The sequence below is a fragment of the Sylvia atricapilla genome, chromosome 27 (assembly GCF_009819655.1).
Source record: "Sylvia atricapilla isolate bSylAtr1 chromosome 27, bSylAtr1.pri, whole genome shotgun sequence".
NCBI classification, from domain to species: domain Eukaryota; kingdom Metazoa; phylum Chordata; class Aves; order Passeriformes; family Sylviidae; genus Sylvia; species Sylvia atricapilla.
The window spans coordinates 2655107-2677373 of record NC_089166.1 but is presented as its reverse complement, the minus strand read 5'-3'; the positions used below and the strand labels follow the sequence as shown (position 1 = coordinate 2677373).

Sequence of the window (22267 nt, the reverse complement as noted above, 5' to 3'; positions counted from 1 at the left end):
GGCACGAAGGCCTCGGCTCCGTGCGGCAGAAGGCGCTGTCCAAGCGAGCAGCGCTGCTCGGTGTGCGCGGCCCGGCCGTGGCCGGCGCTGCTCCTGCCCGGCGGGGCGGCGGCGCCGGGGCCCGGGGCGGGTGTGTCGGGGCGGGCAGAGGCGCCGGCGCTGCCCCGGCGAGGCGGGGCCGGGCGGGAGCGGCCCGAGCGCGGCTCCGCTCGGCTCCTGTGCGGCTGCCGCGGAGCCGGGGCCGGGCACGATGGCGGCCGGGCTGCGGCCGTGGCTGCTGGCCTTGGCCTTGGCCTTGTGGCCCGCAGGTGAGAGCCGGGCGGGGAGGGCAGCGAGCCCGGCCCGGGGAAGGAGGGACAGCGACAGGGACCTGCAGGAGCGGGGCCACGAACAGGGACCGGGACAAGGGCAAAGGACAGGAGCAGAGGCAGGGTCGGGAGCACAGAGGGGCAAAGGCCGGGGCGCACATAGGGACAGGGGCCGGGGGCCGGGGCTGGCGGCTGTGGCTGTGCCGGGCCGGGGGCACCGGGACACCGGGACAAGGCCTCGGTCCGTGCTCGTTCCCTGCCCGATTGCTGCTCTCCCTCCGCAGGGCTCCGGGCACAGCTGAGGCTGCAGGAGGCCGGCGGAGGGCTGCGAGCGGCCGGGGACTCCGTCACCCTCTCCTGCCGTGGCTCTGGATTCACCTTTAGGGATTATGGAATTTATTGGTACCGTCAGGTTCCCGGAGGAAGCCTGGAATGGGTGTCCTTTATTAGTTTTAATCCGACAGTTTTTTCTTTTGACCAGTCAGTGAAGGGTCGGGCCGAGATCTCCCGGGACAATTCCCGGTCCGAGGCTTATCTCTCCCTGCTGACCCTGCACCCCCGCGACTCTGCCCGCTATTTCTGCGCTGTTCACACGGGGACAGGAAAGCCAGCTGAGCTTTCGCACAAACCAGCTCGGGTCCGGCTCAGCACCCACGAAATCTGGAGATGGTAAATTCCAAAGTGGTTCAGGGCTGTTCCTAAGAAATCGGGGACCATCCCCACAAACCACAAGTGATCCTGGCCTTCCATTAAGAGCTCCTTTCCCAAAAACTGAGGCTTTCCTTCTCCTGAGTCCCAATTGCAATGTTCTGTTCTGTGGAGGAGGTTCAAGGTTTTTCTGTCATCCAGTCAGCCTGGTGAATGCCTCCAGTCCTTGTCTGCCTTCCTTGATCCCCTTCTTAAGTGGAACACGCAAATCACCTGGGCTTTGGTAGCACCACTACTGGCTTTGTTTGACCCTTTTGGGAGCCATATCCTTGCACCACTGAGAGAAAAGCAGTGAGCCTGATTTTCTTTCAGGTGCATTTCTAGGTGATGAGATCCAAGCAACAAGCTCTGCAGTGTGGTGGCCAGCAGGGAACACTGGCAGCCTCCGTTGCACTTACAGCTCCAAAGCCTCCTGTATTTTTGTGGCCCAGTATCAGCAGCATCCTGGTGAAGCCCTGCAGTACCTGCTGCAGTGCCAGGCCCCTGGAGGCTCCTACAGCCACACAGCCCCTTTTGCCCACAGGAGGTTTTCCTGCGAGGCTGATGAGAGCTCTGGGACACTGACCATCAGCCGGCTGGAGCTGGGGGACAGTGACTCTGTTACTGCACCTGGAGGGACCACAGCGGGAGACACTTGGGGTGTCCATGAAGTACATCAGCTGTCTCCTCTCCTGCATGTTCACGTGGGTCCCAGCCCATACAAGGGAAGAGTCAGTGTGTGAGTTGTTCCTGGGGTCAGAGAATTGGGGTCCCATTGGTACTTGGGGCTTGCAGAGGAGAGGAGGAGAGTAGGGAGAGGGGAGAAAAAGGACTGTTTCAACCATCTAGTCCAGCTGCCTGACCATTCCAGGCTTCAAACAAACATAAAGCTGGTTGTACACAGCATAGGTGTCATTTAAATTCCTTTTCCATAGTGTCAGGATGGGGGCATTGACGGCCTCTGCAGGACGCCTGTTCCAATGTTTGACCACTCTCAGTAAAGAAATGCTTTCTGCAATCCACCTTTCACCTCCTCTCGTGTAGCTCTGAACTATTCCCACATCCCATCACTACATACCAGGGAGAACATCCTGCTCCATTTCACCTCCTCACCAAGCTGAGAGAAGGATGAAGCAGCCCCAGAGTCCCTTTTTTATCAAACCAGACCAGTGTTCCATGGGCTTGGGTCTCTAGGGAGCCCGGCACATCACAGAACCACAGAATATTGTGACTTGGAAAGAATACACAAGGAGGAGTGAGTCCAACTCTTAAATGCATGACCCATGTACAATAGGGACCAAAGGAGTGACCATGGCAGTATTAAGGCCATGCTCTAAACAAGTGAGCTAACCTCAGGTAACCACTGACATGCTGGAGCAGCCCCATGTGTCCCAGGACAACCCGCTTCCCCCTGGGGCTGCATCCCACTGCCTCTTTCCCCAGCCTCAAGCCTCCAGTCTCGGTGGGCTCCTCTACCCTCTCCAACTCATCTTTCCCACCCCTGTCCTGGAGATCTCTTCCACAAAGAACTGTATCCAAATACCCAGAAAGAGAGCAGGGAATGGATTCAGTCTGTGGTGGGACTGTGTGGAGTGGGGCAATGCTTCCCAGAAGGGTGGTGGCAGTGAGGACAGTGACACTGTCAGGACTCAGAGCTGTGCCAGTCTGTGGTCAAAGGGAGAGTCCTGAGCCCTGAGCTGAGGAGGAGGACAGAGGGCAGGGAGTGTCCTGGCTCTGCTGAGCCACCTGGTCCCTGCAGACTCCTGGGTCACCTTTGCTGATGGGCAGGGGTGTGGGAGGGCTGGAACAGGAAGAGGCAGCTGGAGAAATATCACTGAGGAGCAAGTAGGGTGCTGGGCCAGAGTGCAAGGAGCAGGGTGAGGAGCACTTTGGCTTAGGGGTGTCCTGGCCAAAGCCGAGCTGAGATCCTGGGGTGTCCCATGTGGGAGCAGCAGCTCAGCAGAGCCAGGTCCAGAGGAAGGACAAGCTGACAGCCTCCCCAGTCAGCTCTGAAGTCCCAGCAGCAGCTTGCGAGATTTCCTGAAAGAAAGGCCACGGCTGGCCCCTTGGAGACACATCACCTTTTGCCCACCAAAGAATTTTCTGCCAAACAAAGAGTCTGTTCTTGCACCACACAGAGTGAGAGACACCCAGGAGGGCAGCAAGAGCTGCAAGCTGTGCTCCTGCTGCCCCACCTCTCCCCCTCAGTGCTGTCACAGACAGAGGGAGGGACCAGGAGGGACTGGGCCTGAGTGCAGTGACAGAGGCGCAGGCAGGGCAGGTGTGGGCAGAGCTGTTGTGCAGGCAGAGAGAAGGTGCAGAGAGGCCAGAGAGAGCGGGCCTGGCCATGTGGAGTGCCCTGTGCGTGGGCTTATTGCCCATTGTAGGTAAGTGAAGGCCAGGGCTGCTGGCCCCAGGAGCTGAGCGTGGCCCTGTGCTCTGCACGGCTCTGGGCAGCTGTGCTGAGCGCTTGCAGCCGCACCTGTTCCCACCTCCAGCTGCCCAGCCCTGCCTGTGGAGCACGGGGAGAGCAGCCCTGCTCCTCTGCTGCCTCTGAGCTCGGCACCTCCATCCAAGCTGCCTCCTCTGCAGCCTGGCCACACGCAGGACACCTCCCTGCTGCACTCCCATCTTGGGGCCCAGCGCTTTGCCCTGCCCCTGGACACTCTGCTCCTGGGCCACTGCGGCCCCTGTGGCACTGACCAGCTGGAGGATGGCAGCACAGGCACCAAGCCCCAGTGCTGGGGACAGCCTTTGTCTTTCCTGCCCTCATCTAGAGCAGTTTCAGGGACAGGAGAGTGGCTTCCTCACCATCCTGTCTTGGCAAGGACAAAGGGATTTGTACCCTCGTGGTGAAAATCCTTTATGCTTTTTTGGGGGAAATCAGAGAAAGCTTCCTGTCTGACAGGGAAAAATAGGGAAGGAAATGTGGAGTCCCTTCCTTGTGAGCCTTGATAGCTGCTACCAGCAGTGCCCATCTGTGTCAGGTGGCTTCCAAGAGGAGGATTTTTTCCTCTCACTGGTCCAGTGCCATTCCAAAGCCCCACCAGCCTTGCCGTGAATTTTGCAGAATCTTGGAATGACTGTGTTTTTTCCTTTCTCGCTGCAGCCGTCTCAGTCACTGGTGCAACCACCTTGGAGCAGCCCAGGGAACTGTCTGTGCAAGAAGGAGATGCAGTGACCTTTGAGTGTACCATGAGGGAAGATGATATAAACAGGTTCTATATGTACTGGTACCGTCAGGACACACAGGGCGCTCTGGAATGGATTTGCATGGACAGTTATGCCTATGGAGAAGTTTTCCAAGATCGCTTTAGGGGATCAGTTGAAAGATCCAAGAACAGATTCACACTGAATATCCTGGCAGCAAAGCAAGGGGATGCAGCAACTTATTACTGTGGAAGAATCACGCTGGAGCAGCTCTGCAGCAGAGTGAGCCAAAAATCAACAGATGGGGAAGACAGATCTCTCAGCACTCCTTTCTAGCAGCTGCTCCCCAGGGCTCTTCTCAGGCAATGGCAGGTGCAGGAAACATCCCTCTGCCTTGGTGGCACAAAAAGGCACTAGAGGGACGGGTGGTAGAAAGGCTGGTCCCATTTATGGTGCAGGAGGATCAGTTCTGGGAACTGCAGAGGCTGTTTGGGGAAGTGCCGATTTAGTGCACATGTCCTGGGCTCCTGTCCAGCACAGCCTCATTTCTCGTCTCTGCCTTGGCTGCAGAGCCATGGGATGATGGAGCTGTGTTGCTGTAGCTTCCAGAGTGCTGTGGTGAATAAAGCCAGGCCTTTTAGGACAGCCAGATCAGCTCTGAGTGGCTGCTGCAGAGCACTTGATCAGGAAGAAGGAGTTGAAAAGGGGTGGTGAGTTGACTGTGGTTGTCCTCCTGGTTCTCAGCAACCTGCTGTCTTAGTGCCCCTTCTCCTCAATTTGATGGGGCAAATCATTATATTGAGGCTTGTGGGTTGAAATAAGGACAGAGACATGTTGCAGGAGTGACAACGTGGGCAAATACATGGACTTGAGGAAATTTTTTCTAAATTAGAAAGTAGGATATTGAAAAAAAAAGACATATCGAAAAACCTCCTATGTACCCAATCATTGCACAAGAATGATTATTAACACATCAATTATTAACAATTATTAACACATTTTCTCTGTCACTTCTTCCTTCTGCTCTTCTCTTTTTCCAGACTGTTTAGTCCTCCCCAGAGCGGAAATATGTGCAGGAAGTTTTCAACTTTGGTTCCTTGCATTGACTGCAGTTCTCCACAAACTCCTGCAGTGTGAGTCTGTAGTTCACAGTGCAGTCCTTCAGGAACAGACTGCTTCAGTGTGGGTACCTGCAGGTTGTCACAGAAAAGCTGCTCTGACATGGGCTACTCCTTCCATGAGACCACAGTTCGTGTCAGGACCCAGCTCCACCATGAGCTCTGCAGGAAGTCTCAGAGCTGCTCAGGACATATCCAGCTGCTTCTGTGTGGGCAACTCTCTGGGCTGTAGGGTCAATATCTACTCCACCATCACTTGGCATCGCCTCCACTGCCATGGTCTTCACTGTGCACATCAGGGTTATTTCCAAACCCTCTTTCCTCAGGGACTTCCATCATGCCTTTGGGAAGTGGCAATCTTGTGTAGACACATTTACAGCATTCTACAATGAGACAAAGGGTCTTGGTGGATGAGAAGAAGGTGGATGTTGTGTGCTCTTCATTTAATTGTGGTCTCAGCACTGACTTCCCTGGGAACCTTATCAACAAAGTCCTTTTTTATGGACTAGAAAACAGCTCAGTTCCATTTTTGTTTCAGGAGTAGATATGGTGGGCTCCATCCTCTTCACTTGGTCTCCGAGAAATGGAATTCCTGAAGGTAGATCTGGCTGCTGAAGCATGAGGGGAATAAAGCATTCAGGACCTCATCCCTGTCCCATGTCCTGTGTCACCTGGTCCCCATCCCATTCAGCAGTGTGCCCACCTTTTCCCAGCCTTGTTCATCCATGCAGCCTCCTGGCACATTGACCTGACTCCTTGCTCACTGGGGAGGAATCCTCTTCAGCTCAACACTGCTGACACTGGGGACTGCTGTGTCCCCTGCTGGGCTCCCAGGCCTGGGAAGGACATGGATAGAGAGAAACAAATGCAGTGAAGGGGCAATGAGGACAAGGAAGCAAACACCTGACATAAAAGGAGAGCCTGGGAGATCTGGGTGCATTTAGAACAGACCAGAAACATCTGGCAGGGAAATTTGTCACACACACCCGTTGCAGTCCTCCAGCACTGGCCTTTTGTTTCTGCAAGGGAGAAAGAAAGAACTTCTAGTCATCATTTCTCAATTGAATTTCCTCCCATCTACTCTGCCCAGGATTGCAGCCTAGATCAACAAGCCGTGGCCAGCAATAGACTTGTCAAGCTCTGGGAAGCAGCCACTAGACCAATCAAATAGGTATGCTTTCTTTCTTTCCAAGGCCATGTGTTTAGCTAAATTATAAAAAAGGGAACTTCTCTTGGTAATTTGGCTCTAAGCATCCTTCCATGGCAAAGAACTTACAGACATTGCAAAGCAAGTTTTCTCCTTTGCCTGAGGCAAATATCTCCTGCAGGGATGCAAATGCAGCTGTGTCTGAGTCTTTCATAACGTCACAGGAAGAGTGAAATTGAAAAATGCTTCTTTTAAACAAAAAAGGCTTAAAAACAATGGGGAAGGACTTTTTAATACAGGTCGCTTTGATGGGACAAGGGGTAACAGCTTTACACAAAAAGACGAGAGATTCAGTCAAGATGGAAAAAAATTTTTTTTAAAAAAATTACTGTTCTGAAATCAATTACTCGAAGAAATTGTGTTTGCTCCAAACCTGAAATCATTTATGATCAGTTTCAGGATGGCTTCAGCAACCTCTTTATCTTGGTTTGAAGACAGATCCTTGACAAGGAAGGTGGGAACTTCCCTTGGAGTGGAGAATATGACCCCCTTTGCTCTGAATCATTATAACTTTGAAATTATGGGACTTTCTGGAAAAGAATACCAGTTCTTTACTAGTACGTATAACAACTCAAACAAACAAGAAGAACCACAGCAGCAACAACAACCAGACCGAGACACACAGTCACAGCCTTCTCCCGGCCACAGGCACTTTCCCTTTGGTGCAGTTCCGGTCACAGCCAGCAGGGGCGCTGGTGGCTCCCGGCCGGGCAGGGCGGGTGCGCTGATTCCCCCGAGCCTGCAGGGGGCGCTGTGGCATGAGCTCAGTGGTGTCTCTGCATGTGGGTAATGGCAGGTGGGCAGGCAGGAGAGATGGAGAAGAGGCTTCCTTTACAAACCCACAGAACAGTTGGTCCCAGTGCCCCTCCAGATGGCAAAATGAGCTGTAGCAGGAACCTTTGAGCAGCGGCTGGAACAGCAGAGATGAACATCTCCCAGGTGCCAAAGAGTAGCAAAAACTCCAGAGCTGAGCCAGGAGCCGCAGGATGTCGGGAGGACATTGGGTATCAGGTTGAAGTGTAGCAACCATCCCTGAGGCAGCAGCAGAAAACAGCAGGGCTGGGCAGTGGCAGCCAGGCTCCCGCAAACAGCCGGGAGACGCTCCCTCCAGAGGGGGTAGAGAGTCAGCGGTCAGGGTTTCCCTTGAGGCACCCAAAGTGATGGTGAGCGTGCCTCCCAGTGAGATTGGTGTAGAAGAGGAACCAGTTCTATGACCACTCTTATGAGCAACGGCTCAGCCATGGTAGGAGGAGCAGTGGAGGACAGAAGTCGGTGGTAGTTCTGAATATCCCCAGAGCAGCAGCCTGGCACCAAGACTATGACCATGTCCTCTCCAATCACCAGAGCCAGTGCCAGGGAGGAGCTGAGCTCAGCTCTACACTTCCTAAGAGAAAGCCCTCCATTTAAGAGGGTAGCCAACTGCACCCTTCCCTCTCCTCCCCTTCCCAGGCACATCTTTTGTCCCTAAAAGTGTCATCGTTATCATTTCTTAGGCAACAAAAGGGAGAAAAATGCCCTGAGAGAAAGAAAAGGAAAACCAAAAATCTTAACCTCCAACACTTGTTAAAATTGAAAACGTCTCTAATTGCTGCAAGAGGGTTACACTAAATGACCTTTCAGTTTAGCTTCCAATTCAAACTATTCTTTGTTTCTAAACCTCTCTGTATTTCTTTATATTGAGGAGTCATATGATGGCCCCTATCAGCTGCTGAGATGTGAATGTGCTTGAGAATCTTTCACAGGATCACAACAGGGCTGAATATTGAAGATGACTCAAAGAGGGCTTCAAAGAAAGATGGTGAAAGACTTTTTTAACGCAGCCTGAAGCAAAAAGACCAAAGGGCAACTGTTTGACACAGAAAGAAGATGCAAGAAATTTATATGCAAGAAATTGTTTATCAGGAGGTGTTTACAGCTTTTTTGCTTTGTCATGGTGTTGGAAAACATACCAAGGTTAATTTTTTTTTATTTTATAACTTTAGTCAGGTTTGTTTGCCTTTGCCCAGGTGGAAGAGAATTGAAGTTTCTTTTCAGGGCATTATTCCACCAGGTGAGGCCTCATAAACTAAACATCTCAACAGACTGGGAGCAGCACAGAAGGTTCACAAAAGATAATGACCATCAAAGGCCATCAATGACCATTAATGAACCATGAACTCCAGACATCACCCCTGGCATGGTCAGAGACACCTGCCCTGGGTAAGGAGAGATAAGAATGAGAAGTTAATTAGAATTGGAGGCCAAGATAAATTCATATCTAATAGGAAACCAAATACTAAGAAGTGCATTTGGGGCAAATGAACACTGAACCAAAGAATTTCCATGGGGTTTGGGTGCATAAATATCTGAAAAAAATCTGGTAAAGCTCACGTGCCAGGGAATGTTTATCTCTGCATACTTAGGCTATGTGTGGATGAAGTGATTTCTGTTGCACATCGTGGCCAGAACAACATCCTGGCCAGCATAAAATAATGCCTTCATTTTCTAACACTAAAAATGTTTTGGAGGGTTTCTGTTTTTCTTGTAGTTTTGGTTACAATGTCAAGGGCGGAACAGACTGGAAGTGTCATATCAGTATATTCCGCAGCTTTCTTGCAGAACTCAAGGAATGAGGAGAAAAAACCAATTTGACACAGTCAAGGGGACAGCAGACAGACATGCCCATGTTACCAATGTGAAACAGCAGCACTGCTGTGAAATCAGTGGCTAAAAATGAGAAACACACCTCTGTCTTTGGGAACAACAACAGTGCAAACAGGATGAAATCTTGGTATTTGCTTTTTGTGTCTTCAAACTGCATCTGAGAATAAGGAAAAAGCTCCAAAATTCCAGACTACCATTAGTCAGTTTGATTAAGGTAAGACAAAAATGAAATTAAAGGCCAACTTCAGTCAAATAAAACAAAGGCAAACAGAGTCAATTAAAGCACCATTAGCTGAACCAAAATGACTTCTGAATAATTCTTAAACATGGACAGATTTTTTTCTTTGGTATGCAAATAGGCTTTGAGAAGAAAAATGCTTGAAGGTATAGAAAGACTTAGGAAAAACGAAATGAAAATAATTTGAAAATTAATAACCCTGAGTGATGCTCCCCCAAAAAACCTGAACTATTTCACCCTAACCCTCTTGTTGTGTGTTTTAAAACCCACCAGTAAACAGATCCTCTCCATGAGACACTTCTAACAGGAATATTCCTTTCCAAAGTGTCAGAGCAATATTTTACTGCGATTATTGCTTACTGTCCACTCTGCCAAAAAAAAAAAAAAAAAAAGAAAAAAAGAAAGAAAGCTAGGATGATAATGATATTTTTAGTGTAGAGAATCCTCTGGAACAGTATTAGATGTTCAGAAATAGAGCAGGGTAGAGGGACAGGAAAACAAAAGGCACCACTACAAAAACATGAAAGATGAGACATCACCTGGCACTGGAAAAACCCACAAATGTTTTTGTAGAACTATCTAGCACAGTGCGAACTACGTACCACAGTGACTGAAAACAACTGAACCACCACACACAAACTGTCTCCCTCCATTCTCTTGAATGGGGGAAACATAGTGGCCCAACCTCGTCTGTTTTCCTCAGACAACTCTGTGCACATCCACCAATTGGATTCCCAGAATAATACCAGAAAATACCAGAAAATACCAGAAAATCTTTCCTATTTTCCCAAGGCAGATTTCTTCACCATTCAACCTGAGATCCTGGCTCTTGCAAACAGCTCATTTTAGACATTTGATCACCAGCTCCATTTGAACAAGTAGGCAGGATCATTCTATGTTTAGATATTTCCATTTAAGTTCATCATTATGTTTCTCTCTTTGTCTCAGAGCACAGAATAGGATTTTGGTAAGAACAAAGATCCTTTTAATTTCAGATCCAGCAATGGCCAGAAGCAGATGCATAACAAGACCTGCACAAACAAAAATGGCACTTTTCACTGGGAATCTGTCCACTAGAGGCATCAGAAGAGGGATTGATTTATCTGTGGTTGCTTTGTATTTACCCTTTATGAGTTTACTCTGGAGACCATTTTTCATCATTTTAGACTTCTGTCACAATGCTTGACTTACTGCTTCATCAAGAGGAACCATTCTTGAGGTTCAAGGAGATAATCTCTGACAATGAGCAGCTCTCCTAGACCCCTCCTCTGTCTAGGACCATAACCATGGGATTCCTCCCAGAAGATCCCTGAAGAGCCCAGATTTTGCTCTGCTGAAGCAAAGGGCTCCAGTCCTGTTTTGCATTGCTCTCTTCTGCCTGGGTCCTGAGCTCAAACAGTGCATGGTCACTGCAGCCAAGGCTGCCCCGACCACCTCACATCCATCACCAATTCTTCCTCACTGGTATGTAGGAGGTGCAGCTCTCCAGCCACCTGTGTCAGCAATTTTGCATCAGCACACTCCAGGAAACTCTTGAGTGTGTGTTTTCGGTTGTGCTGTCCTGCCATCAGACAGTTGACACATTTCAATACCCCATGAGGACCAGAGCCAAGGAATGTCTCATTTGTCCCAAGAAGGCATTGCCTATTTCTTCCCATTCCTCTCATCTTTTCTACCCATATTTACGTCTTGGGGATACCTTAAATTCCCTATCCATTTATGTTTGGGGGGTTTTTTGTGTCCAGGATGGTCACTGCCTCCCCTGGCTCTGAGAGTGTCATGATGAGTGAGGGGCAGTGGAGATCTTGTGAGGATTGGGGGCCAGTGGCGGCTGCTACTTCCTTCTGGTGGAGCTTCTCAACTCAGGAGCCACATGGCAAGGGCGTCTGTCAAGACGTACTTTGCCCTGTGGGTTTTGCCTGTTTTTCTTTCTTTACTTCTTTTCCTTCCACACTTTGAGTAGGGGTTGTCGGCATGTTTCTCTGCTCCTTTGTCACTTGGGAGCCCAGAGCAAGTGTGTGCTGCACCAGGAGCCAGGATTACGCTGGGCCACTCCCTTTGTGCCACAGCCTGACCCTGGGATCAGCCATCACTGGTGAGCTCTCCAAAGGAGGAACCCCCTTCCAAGCACCACTGTTGTCTGCCACTGCCTCAGGGATTTTTGCAACACTTTAACTCAATAGCCCTTGTCTGCCCAGACCCCCACAATTCCTACCACACCTTCAGAGTTTCTGCAACACTTTCTTAACCACCCTGGTGTGCTCATATCTGATGTTAGAGCCTTCTGTTTCAAGGTTCCTGCTAGAGCTTGTTTCACTATCCAGAGAGGCACCCTGGGACCAGCTGCCCTGTGGATTTGTAAAGGAAGCCCCTTCTCCATCTCTCCTGCCTGCCCACCTGCCATTACCCACATGCAGAGACACGACTAAACTCCCGCCACAGCGCCCCCTGCAGGCTCGGGGAATCAGCACACCCGACCTTCCGCCGGGAGCCACCAGCGCCCCTGCTGGCTGTGACCGGAACTGCACCAAAGGGGAAAGTGCCTGCGGCCAGGAGAAGGCTGGGACTGCGTGTCTGGGTCTGGTTGTTGTTACTGCCAGAGTTGTTTGTTTGCCTTGTTATTTATACACATACTGATAAAAAACTGTTATTCCTTTTCCCATACCCTTGCCTGGAAGCCCCATAATTTCAAAGTTATAATGATTCAGAGCAAAGGGGGTCATAGTCTCCTTCCAAGGGAGGTTTCCTGCCTTCTATGGCAGACACCATCATTCAAATTAGGACCAGCCACCACCACCTGTGTGAAGCAGCACAGGCAGCAGATGGAGCAGCCACAAACTCACAAAGAGTACATTTATTTCATGACCTTGCTAACCTGAGGGAATCCCTAGCAACAGACAGGCAGAGGCAAAGAGAGACACTGACATCTAAACTGAGTTCATGCTAGAGGATCCCTGGAAGCAGTTCACACTGAGCTATCAAGGGTAGTTCCCCAGCTGGAAGGGACACTTGAGAAATTTACCATCCTCCTGAGTCTTCTGTTTTTAATCCATTCCTCCCAACACTCACAGAGACACCCTGCTACATCTCTTGGCTCCCAGCACAGTATCATGAGAACACACAAGGAATGGAAGGGGAACAGAGTGCATTGGAAGAAATGCTTTGAACCAACACAAGATGTATTGATTATTTCTTTGCTTTTTATCACGCTTAACTCCCTCAGAATTTTCAGAGGTGTCATGTAGTCCCCAAGTTCTCATTTACAACTCAACCTTTCTGATATTATTTTAGATTGTTCCTGGAAAGCCACACAGTGTTTCTTCATGTGGTATGTTAGGTCTTAAACCACTGAAGAAATCATGTGACTACGTGTATAATCCAAAATTCTGTGTAGCGGAACAGAGACAGTTTTTGCTATGAAATATATCACAGTGTTTTGGGCTGGCATACCACGATGATATAAAAACCATAGGGAGCTATACAAAAACACAAAGAGGAAAAAAAGGTGAGATATTTTTTGAAAGAAAAGAGATGGGTGACTGTAATTATTAAAGAAACAAATGGAACATTCTTTCTTTATTGCCTTTTACCCTGGATAGATAAAATAGCTCATAGAGATTCTAAAAGATGGATGAAAGGGAGAAGTTGAAAATCCTATCCTCCATCAAGTTATTTGAAAACTATTCAATTAATATTTTTCACTTTCCTGTTTTGGAAGTAAATTTACATCTGGATCCTGTCATGGATTTGCACCCATGGATAATTAGGACTAATGGCTTTTCATTTCCTGTTTTTACAACACTTGTCAACATCGTCAGGAAAGACTGAGTTTTGGGCTAAGTCTTAGCAGTGTGGAGACAGCTAAGCTTATATTTGGACCAGGGACAACGCTCACAGTTGTACCAAGTAAGTGACATTTCTTTTCTTCTAAAACCTCATTTAAAATTAAGGTGGGGGTGAACAAAGGAATTTAAAGGCTTGGGTCACTGTAAAGATTTCAGCTGCAATAATCCCTTGAGTGCACTTGTTCTCCCAGCCAGGCTTTCAAGTCAAATCCTCAGCTTGGATCTGCTCAGGAAGGTTTCCCAGGAATAACTGGGCTGACTCTACAGAGCACCATTATTCCATGATCCTCAAACACCAGGAGGGCACTACTTAGCATATGATAACTGATTCCCAGTTTGGGCAGCACTCTGGCTCCAATTTCCTGTCAAGTGTCCAGTTCTCCAGTGGACTTCCACTGCCTGACTTGGGGCAGGAATGCAGAGCTCAGTGAAGAGCTCACAGTGGTGAGGAGCTTTGAGACAGATCTGTAACTGCCTGGTTTGAGAAGTTCTGGTCTGACACCAGCACCACACTCAGTGTCCCCAGGGAAGTAATTCCACTGCCCTGGGGACAGAGGAGGAAGGAGGTTAAATAGGCTTGGGCTGAAATTCTCACAAGAGCCTCATATCCAAGAGCTCCTAGAATGGAAGACACATTGTCTCCCAGGGTGTGTGGATTCTGAAAAGACCAGTGTGGGGGGCAGGGATTATAAGAAGCCTCAGTTATTCTTATTTGTCTTTGGCATTCCATGGTGTTCAATAAAGGTCCATGTCACCCCAAGTTTTTCTAAAGGAATATGAATGTTGGGTTGTCAGAGGTGTTTGTGATGTTGATCTGTGTTATCCTGAAGATTCAGGTGCATCCTCCTGCAACTGTTGCTGCTCTTTCAGATGTTTTCATGTCTTTAAAGTACTTTAAAGTACCCATGTTATTTTACATAGCTAAAACCTCCCGCTCTTCTTCCAGAAATACATGGAACTGCCTTGGCTGCTTGGGGTGCTGCCTAATATCTGTCCATATCTGTAGGATATGTTCCATTGGAATAAATCTGTATTTTGAAAAAATCTCAGTGCACTTCCAATTCCAAAGGGACAAAAGAATGCAAAGATATCATTCTGGAGAAAGACCTTTTCTTTCCATGCTCTTCCATGATTTTCTAAGGACAGGATATATTCAGAGCTGAGCACAGACTCTGGGATTCTGTTTGACTGTAAAAGACATGCAGTCTTAAGTAACAATGTCTGTTTAGTGTCTTCTGAAATACTTAATAAGCTGAAGCTAAAATTTCCAGGATGTGAGCAACCTCCCCATTTTGGTTTTGAATTCCTTTTACAAATATGCATTTTAAGGTGTTTAGAGCACAAATACTTCATTATCCAATCTTTTGCAAATTCCTCCAAATGAAAATGACATAAAATAACAACCATTAGTGTCACTGTGTGACACTCCAGGCATATGCCGTTGGGACTCAGTCAGATAGGGTTTTCCTTTTGATTCATGTTAGATTATTCCAGATTATTCATTCATTGAGCATGCTATGGCCCATTACTTTTTAGAATATATGGATCCTTCTCTGATTTTACAAGACTGAAGTGAAAGAGAAGTACATCTTCTGTCCAAATAAATTGTCAGAATACAAACCACAAATCCCTTCCAGAAGCAGACAGTGGTAGGAATTCATGGCTGTATGGTCAGGTAATTCAAACTAGTGGGACTCATGAGAGGCTCCTGGGGTCAGATAAAACATCTTGGGTGTATTGGGAGAGTTTTTTAGCTAAATAAATTGTTGTATTTTTTGGGTCAATTTTTGCAGTCCTAAAGGTGATTCAAATAAGTAAAACTAAAACAATGTAGGAATTCTTCTATTTCCTGCAACTGCATGGAGAAATTGTCTCCTCAAATTAATGTTGGAATTAATGTCTGATCATCTGAACATCTGCTCTCTGAACTACAATTGCACTGTGTACAGTATTTCCTGCTGATGATCTTGCCCAGGGAGCCATTGCAGAGAAGCAGCTTGTTTGTATTCTGGCTGTTTGGAAAGCCTGGAGAGGAAACCACATGAAAAGCCTTTCAAGGTCTTCTCAGAGAACACAGAATGCATAGGACTGACAGGCTCTGGCCAGCAGAGCTCTGGCCACAACACCTGGGAAGGAAATGTTTGCTATCTCTTGGCTGTCTGGTTGCTGTAGGTGTGAACAAGTGTGTGGTTCTGCCTGTTTGATCAGGAGAGCCGGGCCATGAAGTTCTGGCAGAGCACCATTTGGCTTTCACCTCACGTCCTCAGCAGTGGCATAGGGCTGATGGGGAAAGGGTGTCAAATCAAAGCCCCTTGATCAAACTTCCAGCAGTACCCTGGGATGGACAAAATGTTAGAGCTGAGGGATCTCTTGACTTGGCTGCAAGGCAGACGCCATGCAAAATGAAAAGCCAAATGCTCCTCTCTAGCCAAGAGACCCTCTCAGGATGCTCTTGTCAAGCAGAGACATGTAAATTTTTGTGGATATGTCTGACAACCTTTCATAAACTGAGCTCTTTCTAGAAGGCTGCTGGAGGTTTCCTTTCAGTTCCATGTTTTTACTCTAAATCAAATTGCTAATCTGAGTTAAGTCCTGACATTGGTTTTTGACATCACCCTGTTTTTTCCACATACAACTGGACCTAGATTCAAAGGTATTTTCATTAAAAGAGAAATCATGGTACCACAATAATTGGCTGGCTACTAAATCCTTTTGACTTATTTTGACAATAGTTTTCTTGGAAAACAGCTGGTTGTGAGTTTTATCAATCTTCTTTCATTACTTGGACCTCTATTGGTGAAGAACACCTACATAAAAGACAATAACTGAAAGTGTTACAAATCAGTCACAGCTAGAGCATGTGTCAATTTTTGGTCACTCAGCACTTGGACAAGTCTGCAGTAAAATCAATCCTGTCCAAACCATGCCTTTCTTTACAGACATTCCCAAAACTTCTGTCCCCGAAGTCATTGTGATGAAATCAAAGAAATTGGAGGAAGGTGGCAGCTCTGGGAAAGCAGCTTGTTTGGCAAGGAACTTCCCTACAAAGAACATCAGCTTGGAGATGCCCTCTGAGGAGGTCGTATACAAACAGAGCACATCCATTCTGACCTCCGAGGGGTTGTACAATGCAATCAAAGTGGTCAAGGTGACAAAAGACACAGAGGTGACCTGCACGGCCAAATCTGACAACAGCACGACAACAACAGAGCCAGGTACAGTTTGGTGGCACAACTGTCACTAATTTCTGGAGACTGTGGCCTGTGGGACTTTGTGTTCTCCTTGACACCATAGCCCTGGGCAGCTAGCAGAAATGACAAAGTCATCTGGTATTTCAGCAGGGAGAGCTGAAAGATGTTTCAAAGCATCTGAAAGAAAAGGGTTCAACTATTTAATTACTTGGAGAGACCTTATTTGGCAAAGAGGAGAGAAGACACAATCAATTTGTTCCAAATGTGAATTTCCTTCTGACTAAATATCTTACCCTGTAGCAGCAAACCTGCTGCAGCACAAGCTGCAACAGCCTTTGTAAAACCTACAAATAGTTAAAGATCAAATGTGATGTATAAATTGCTGTATTTTGGGGGTCAGTTTTCATAGTCCTGAAGGTGATTCAAATAGTAAAACCAAAACAATGCAGGAATGCTTCTGCTTCCTGCATGGAGTACTTGTCTCCTCAAAAAGATGGTTGGAATTAATGACTGATCATCTGAGCCCCAGCCTGATTATCGGAGTCCAAACTTTTCTCAAGTTCCTTCAGGAAATGTCAAATGAGCATTTCTTCTAATCCTGCATAACACATGGATATAGTTTAAATGCCTTTTCTTTGTCATGCTACAGAAAAACCAGTAACAGTGGCCAGTGCCAAGGTTTGCAACAGCACAGACACCTCAGCACAAGGTGAGTGACCCAAACAGGCTGTGAAGTCACATTGCTATCTGGGGAATAGTGACATGGAAATGTATTTTCTCCAGGGCAGAGGAATGAGAACACAACACCTTCAGCAGACACCAGCTGCTGTTCCAAGGCAGCTCCTGCAGTTACATACAAGCCCCAGGAAGCAAAATGCAATGCAGACAGACCCTGGGCTCACCTGTTGTTGCCATGTTCTCTATCATCTGTTCCTTTGCTGCTCTTCCTTTCCCTTAAACTGTCACCTGTGTGTTTTCCCACTTTCTGCCAAGATCACAACATCAAAAACCAGACCATGATCTCTCTCCTCTTGTTTTTGTCACTGAGCAGATGCTGAAAGGCAGAGGGTGAACATGCTGTCCATGGCTGTGTTGGGTTTGAGAGTCCTGCTGGCAAAGAGCATCGCCATCAACACCCTCATGAGTATCAAGTTGTTTCTTTTCTGAGGTAAGGGAGCACCCAGCCACCAAACAGTGGTTCATAGGCCCCAAGTCATTAAATGTAGTTTAAACATCTCTTTACTCTTCCAGACATGAGGAATGAAGGCAAGAGGAATCTGAAGCAGAGCAGAATAGAAGGTGAACCAGCAGCACAAGGGGCTTGAACAAGCAGGGGCAGAGCTGCTGACAGAGACCACCCAGGACACAGGGCAGCACCTTCCCCTGAAGACATTGAATACTGATCATTCCTGCCTGGCTGATTTACACTGAAGAGTTCTAAGTGCTTTTGCTGTTTCCTCTCCTCTGAGAACTGAGGAGAGTGCATTTATCCTCATCCTCCTGCTCAGCAGATCTGCCCACTCTTCTGGCATTTGCACACAACTGTCCATCTTGCTTCAAGAGCTTTGAAAACTCCAATGCTCACTCTAGATACACTCTAGGCCTTTGAAGAGCTCCTTTCCCAGGCATGTTGTGTTACTGCCTGGAGAGCTGCAGTATTACTGCTGAGGGAATTCAAGCCCAGGAGTTGCCTTTTAGAGCTTTGGGTAATATTTAATAACAGTAAGTGTGTATTGCAGATGAACAGAGTTTTGCAGGATCTGAAGTGATTCAATTTGACCATATAATGCTCATTTCTTTATTAAGCCTGTGTTTCTTCTGCCAAATATATCTCATGTGCATTTTAGGTTCCTGTAGTTGGAATGAAAATAAAGTTTTACTCAGGAAAAATGCCCTGGGTTTTCTGTGCTCTTTCTTCTGAAGCAGGGATGGAGATTGCTGAAATCCAAGTCACCTAAAGCCCACTAAATTTAGAAACACAGTTTTAAAGACATAGATTTCCTGTTGGCTGAATTTGTCCTTTCCAGACTCTGTGCAGGGAAGTGTCTCTCTGGCACATTCAAAAGCCTCAGTGAGGAGAGTCCTTGCTGAAGGCATGAGGCAGGAAAATGCTGCTATCAGCAGAGAAGAAACCCTGTTGTTGATTTGCACTCCGTGATAGAAGGAAGGGGCCACCAAAAATAATAGCAAGTGGTTTGATGGAGTGGTAGTTCCCATGGCAACTTGGTTCTACCCTAACAGAGCCCAGCACACACCTTCCCCAGCTCATGACCCTCTCACAAGCTACAGGCAGGATGCTGTGGTCACCATTTCTGACTCAGTTACCCCAGGCAGGATTAACCCTCCCCTGCTTTTGAAAAAACAAGTCAACCACATCCTGAGGGGAAAGAAGGCTTTTCTCCTCCTGGCTGGGTTCAAGAGAGTCTCTGCAGAGGACACAGCAAGGTGGGCTGCATTAGAGATTGTTTAGATCAGACCCTCAGGCCTGCAGACATGCAGAGAAGACCCTCAGCCCTTGAAGAAGCTGCATGAAATTTCCATGGCAAATCCAAATCCTGTAAAACGCTTGTTTAATGTATTCTATTACCGCAATGGAAATCATAAATTTCATCTGGATTTACCTATGACATGCAGAACAATTTTCTCAAGCACACCACACCTTTGCCCAGTCTTTCAGGCAGATTCATATTTTGGGAATACTCCCTTCGTCAAAACCAGTCGAATCAGAGGGACAGGAGGGAAAGACCAATCATGAAGTGCTGTTATAATCCCTTAGTCATAAAGTCTTGATGAAGTCTTAGGCTAGGATTAGATCCATCTCCACCTCCTCTGAGAAGCACTTTAGAAAGCAGGGGTGTCCTTACTGTACCTCATGGCTCAATGGGAGGGACTTCCTTTTACAGCTCTGCCCCTTTCTTGTCCCCAGTCTTTGCATCAATCTTTCCAAATTAATTCTATTTCAATGTTCCTTGCCCTGATTCATCCATAGAGTAAAGCTGCAGAATGAACATTGCTTTTGGACTGTGCCACACTAGAGCAAATTGGTATTAACCTGCTTTTGCTGACACCTCTGACATTGAGTGTTTCACTGACCTAAAGCCCTCATTTCATGCCAGGGCCCCAGATTGCCCCCACTAAACAGTGGCTTTTGACTTCGCATTGGCAATGCAGAAAATGCGGCTTAAGAAAGCTAGAAAATTGAATTGTTTTCAGAAAAGACCCCATAATTGGAAGCTTTTGTGCAGTCCAAATGTAAGGTTGTGTTACTGTGGTTCATTCCAGAGAACAGGACAGAATCTGCAGCTCTCCCAGCTGAAATCAGCTGAGGAGAGTTTTGTAGGTGCAAGAAACAACACTAACTTTTAAACTTGCAATGATTTATTAAACCTTAACAAAATACAACAGAAGACTGAATATAGAAAAATTACAGCCCAGGCACTTTGGAACTAAACTGCCAAGTGCTCTGCCACAAGATGGCTGCTCTGCCTTTTATACCCCTGGTGCTTCATCTGGGAACCCTGGCCCCTCCCACTGTCTGCCAATCAACTCTTCTTACCATCCATTGGTGGAGACTGCTATCTTTCCCCTTGATTGGAGGTCAGGTGTTGCCATAGTAACAAATCAGCCCGCCCCCAAATGCCCCAACTCCCAAGGCCATCCTGTGACAACAATGGAAGGGGAGAGGAAAGACGACGACGGTTGAACTTTTCACAGTAATATAACTATATATAAATGAAACTTCTCTCAACATACACATCATACTCATCCCTTAATTGTGAGAGCAAACCATCACACTACTCATCTGTAACAATAGAGAAACTGTGCTCCACATTAAAATGCCCTCTCCTAAAGAAGCACATTTGCATGTGCAGTTATCCTGACTTTTGAAAAAGCAATATTTTCCTGTATGGGTTCCCATGATAGCAAAATAATAGAGGATGATTACAAGCAGAACTCATTGGTACAATATATTTTAACAGTTCTACCTCTATTCTCCTACAGATTAATTTGTGTCCATATTTGATTGTGCTCAGACAGCCTTTGAAAATCTCCAGGGCTTGAGCCACTCCAGTCCCTGCAGATATTCAAAAGCCACCCAGACATGGTCCTTGGCAAACAGCTCCAGACAATCCTGCTAGAGCAGGGATTGGGAGGGACCACCTCCAGAGGTCTCCTCCAACCTCAGTCATTCTGTATTGCTGTGACACCTTTCTCATACTGTGGGAAATTATAAGAAGTTCAAAATTTCTTTATATGCCTTTAGTAAGGGGATTGGTTTATCACTGTCCAGGGGAAAGGAACTGAAGTTTCTTTCCTAAGGACTTTTTCAGCATTCAAGGCCTGATGAGTTTAACATCCCAGAAAACTGTGGGTAGCAAAGAAGGTACCTAAAATATAATGACCATTAACAAATATCAGCTCCAATATCACTCCCGGCATGGTCAAAGACACCTGGTTTGGGAAAGATCATTAAGAGCACAAAGAATGAGAATCTCATTTACATCGAAGGTGAAGGGATCAATAGGAAACCAAATACTACAAACTTGTGTAACTTGGCATCAATGGACATTGAACCAATGAATTTCCCTGGGTTTTGACTGTATGAGAAAAATCTAGTGACAACCATGTGTGATGGAAGGATTTTTTCTGCAGAAGCTACACAATGTGCGGATGAAATTATTTCTGTTGCACATCTTGGCCACAATAAAGTAATGCCTTCATTCTCTAACACCAAAAAATGCTGTTGGAGAGTTTTTGCTTTTCCCCTAATTTCAGTGACCAGACCACCCACAATATGAACTTCAATAAAATTTTAAAGTTATTTGAGTAAATTTTTCACCTCTACCACATCATACGTATTTTTCCTCCCTTTTGGTGAGTCTCACACATAGAGTGTGGTATCTGACATCTGTCCTGCTGAGCAAGTCAAAATGCTGAGAGCTCTCTCCAGTGGCAGACAACATTAAAAGCATCCTTAAAGAATAAAACTCTTTCTAAGAGGTTACAGCGGAAAGCATAATGAAGAACTCCATGAGAATGGGCAATATTAAATAGCTTTTTGTACTGCTAAATCCATCTGTGTTTTTATACAGCATTAAAAATACAATCTAATAATAATGTTCCTGCTTCTGCCGGTCATAATCTGACCTATCTGTTGTGTGTCCTAAAATACTAAAAACTTCCTGGTAAAATTACGTCTCCTGATGTAAACTGAACTTCTTTCTCTGACCTCTCCTGCTACCTTCTGGCCAGAGTGTTTATTGCTCTAATATCATTTTCAATTTTATTAAATCCACTAAATAGGAAAACAGGAAAAAAACCCATAAAAACCCAACAAACCAACAAACCGAAAGCACTCAAGAAGTGTTGTGTTTGCACATACCACAAATTAAACTTCTTTGCTCTTCATTTGCATTCTGCCCCTGCCAGCTGGTGCAGTTAGAAAGCCTTGCTAAGGGATACAGAGGCTTTGGAAAGTCCTGGATCAGGAAGCTGAAAGAGCTGAAGAACTGAAGGTAGTTCAGGGAAGCTTCATTTGAAGGTTCAGACTAAAGCAGGGTTAGAGCTGGAAATGATTTGTAACAGAAGAAATGGAGTAGAACACAGGAAGCACTTGCAGCACTGCTTTCAAAATTATTTTCTAATCTCAAATACTGCAGCAGTCCTAACTTGGGTTTCCTGCCTGTGTTTTGTAGGAATCAGGCTGAATCTCTTAGTAAGTCCACATTCCTGACTTGTGATCAGAGTGGTGTCTTCTGACAGATTTTGCCTTGGATTCACAGGTGAGAAACTGTGGTTTTGCTGAACTCTGGAACAAGCATTTCTCCTTGCCAAATGTCAGGAAATACAGGAGGGAAGGAGCATGGTGGCAATGAAAAG

The 22267-nt window shown here is 46.7% G+C and overlaps 1 protein-coding gene across 1 annotated transcript; it reads left to right on the top strand.

Annotated features, from left to right (window-relative positions):
• Positions 1-230: 230 nt before the first annotated feature.
• LOC136372093 (uncharacterized) lies at positions 231-18277 on the top strand. Its single transcript, XM_066336557.1, has 8 exons — positions 231-308; positions 593-977; positions 1417-1699; positions 13170-13257; positions 16136-16411; positions 17037-17096; positions 17439-17555; positions 17639-18277. Exons 1-7 carry the CDS (start codon positions 251-253, stop codon positions 17552-17554), a joined length of 1266 nt encoding a protein of 421 aa, XP_066192654.1. The 5' UTR covers positions 231-250; the 3' UTR covers position 17555; positions 17639-18277.
• The last annotated feature ends 3990 nt before the right edge of the window (positions 18278-22267 follow it).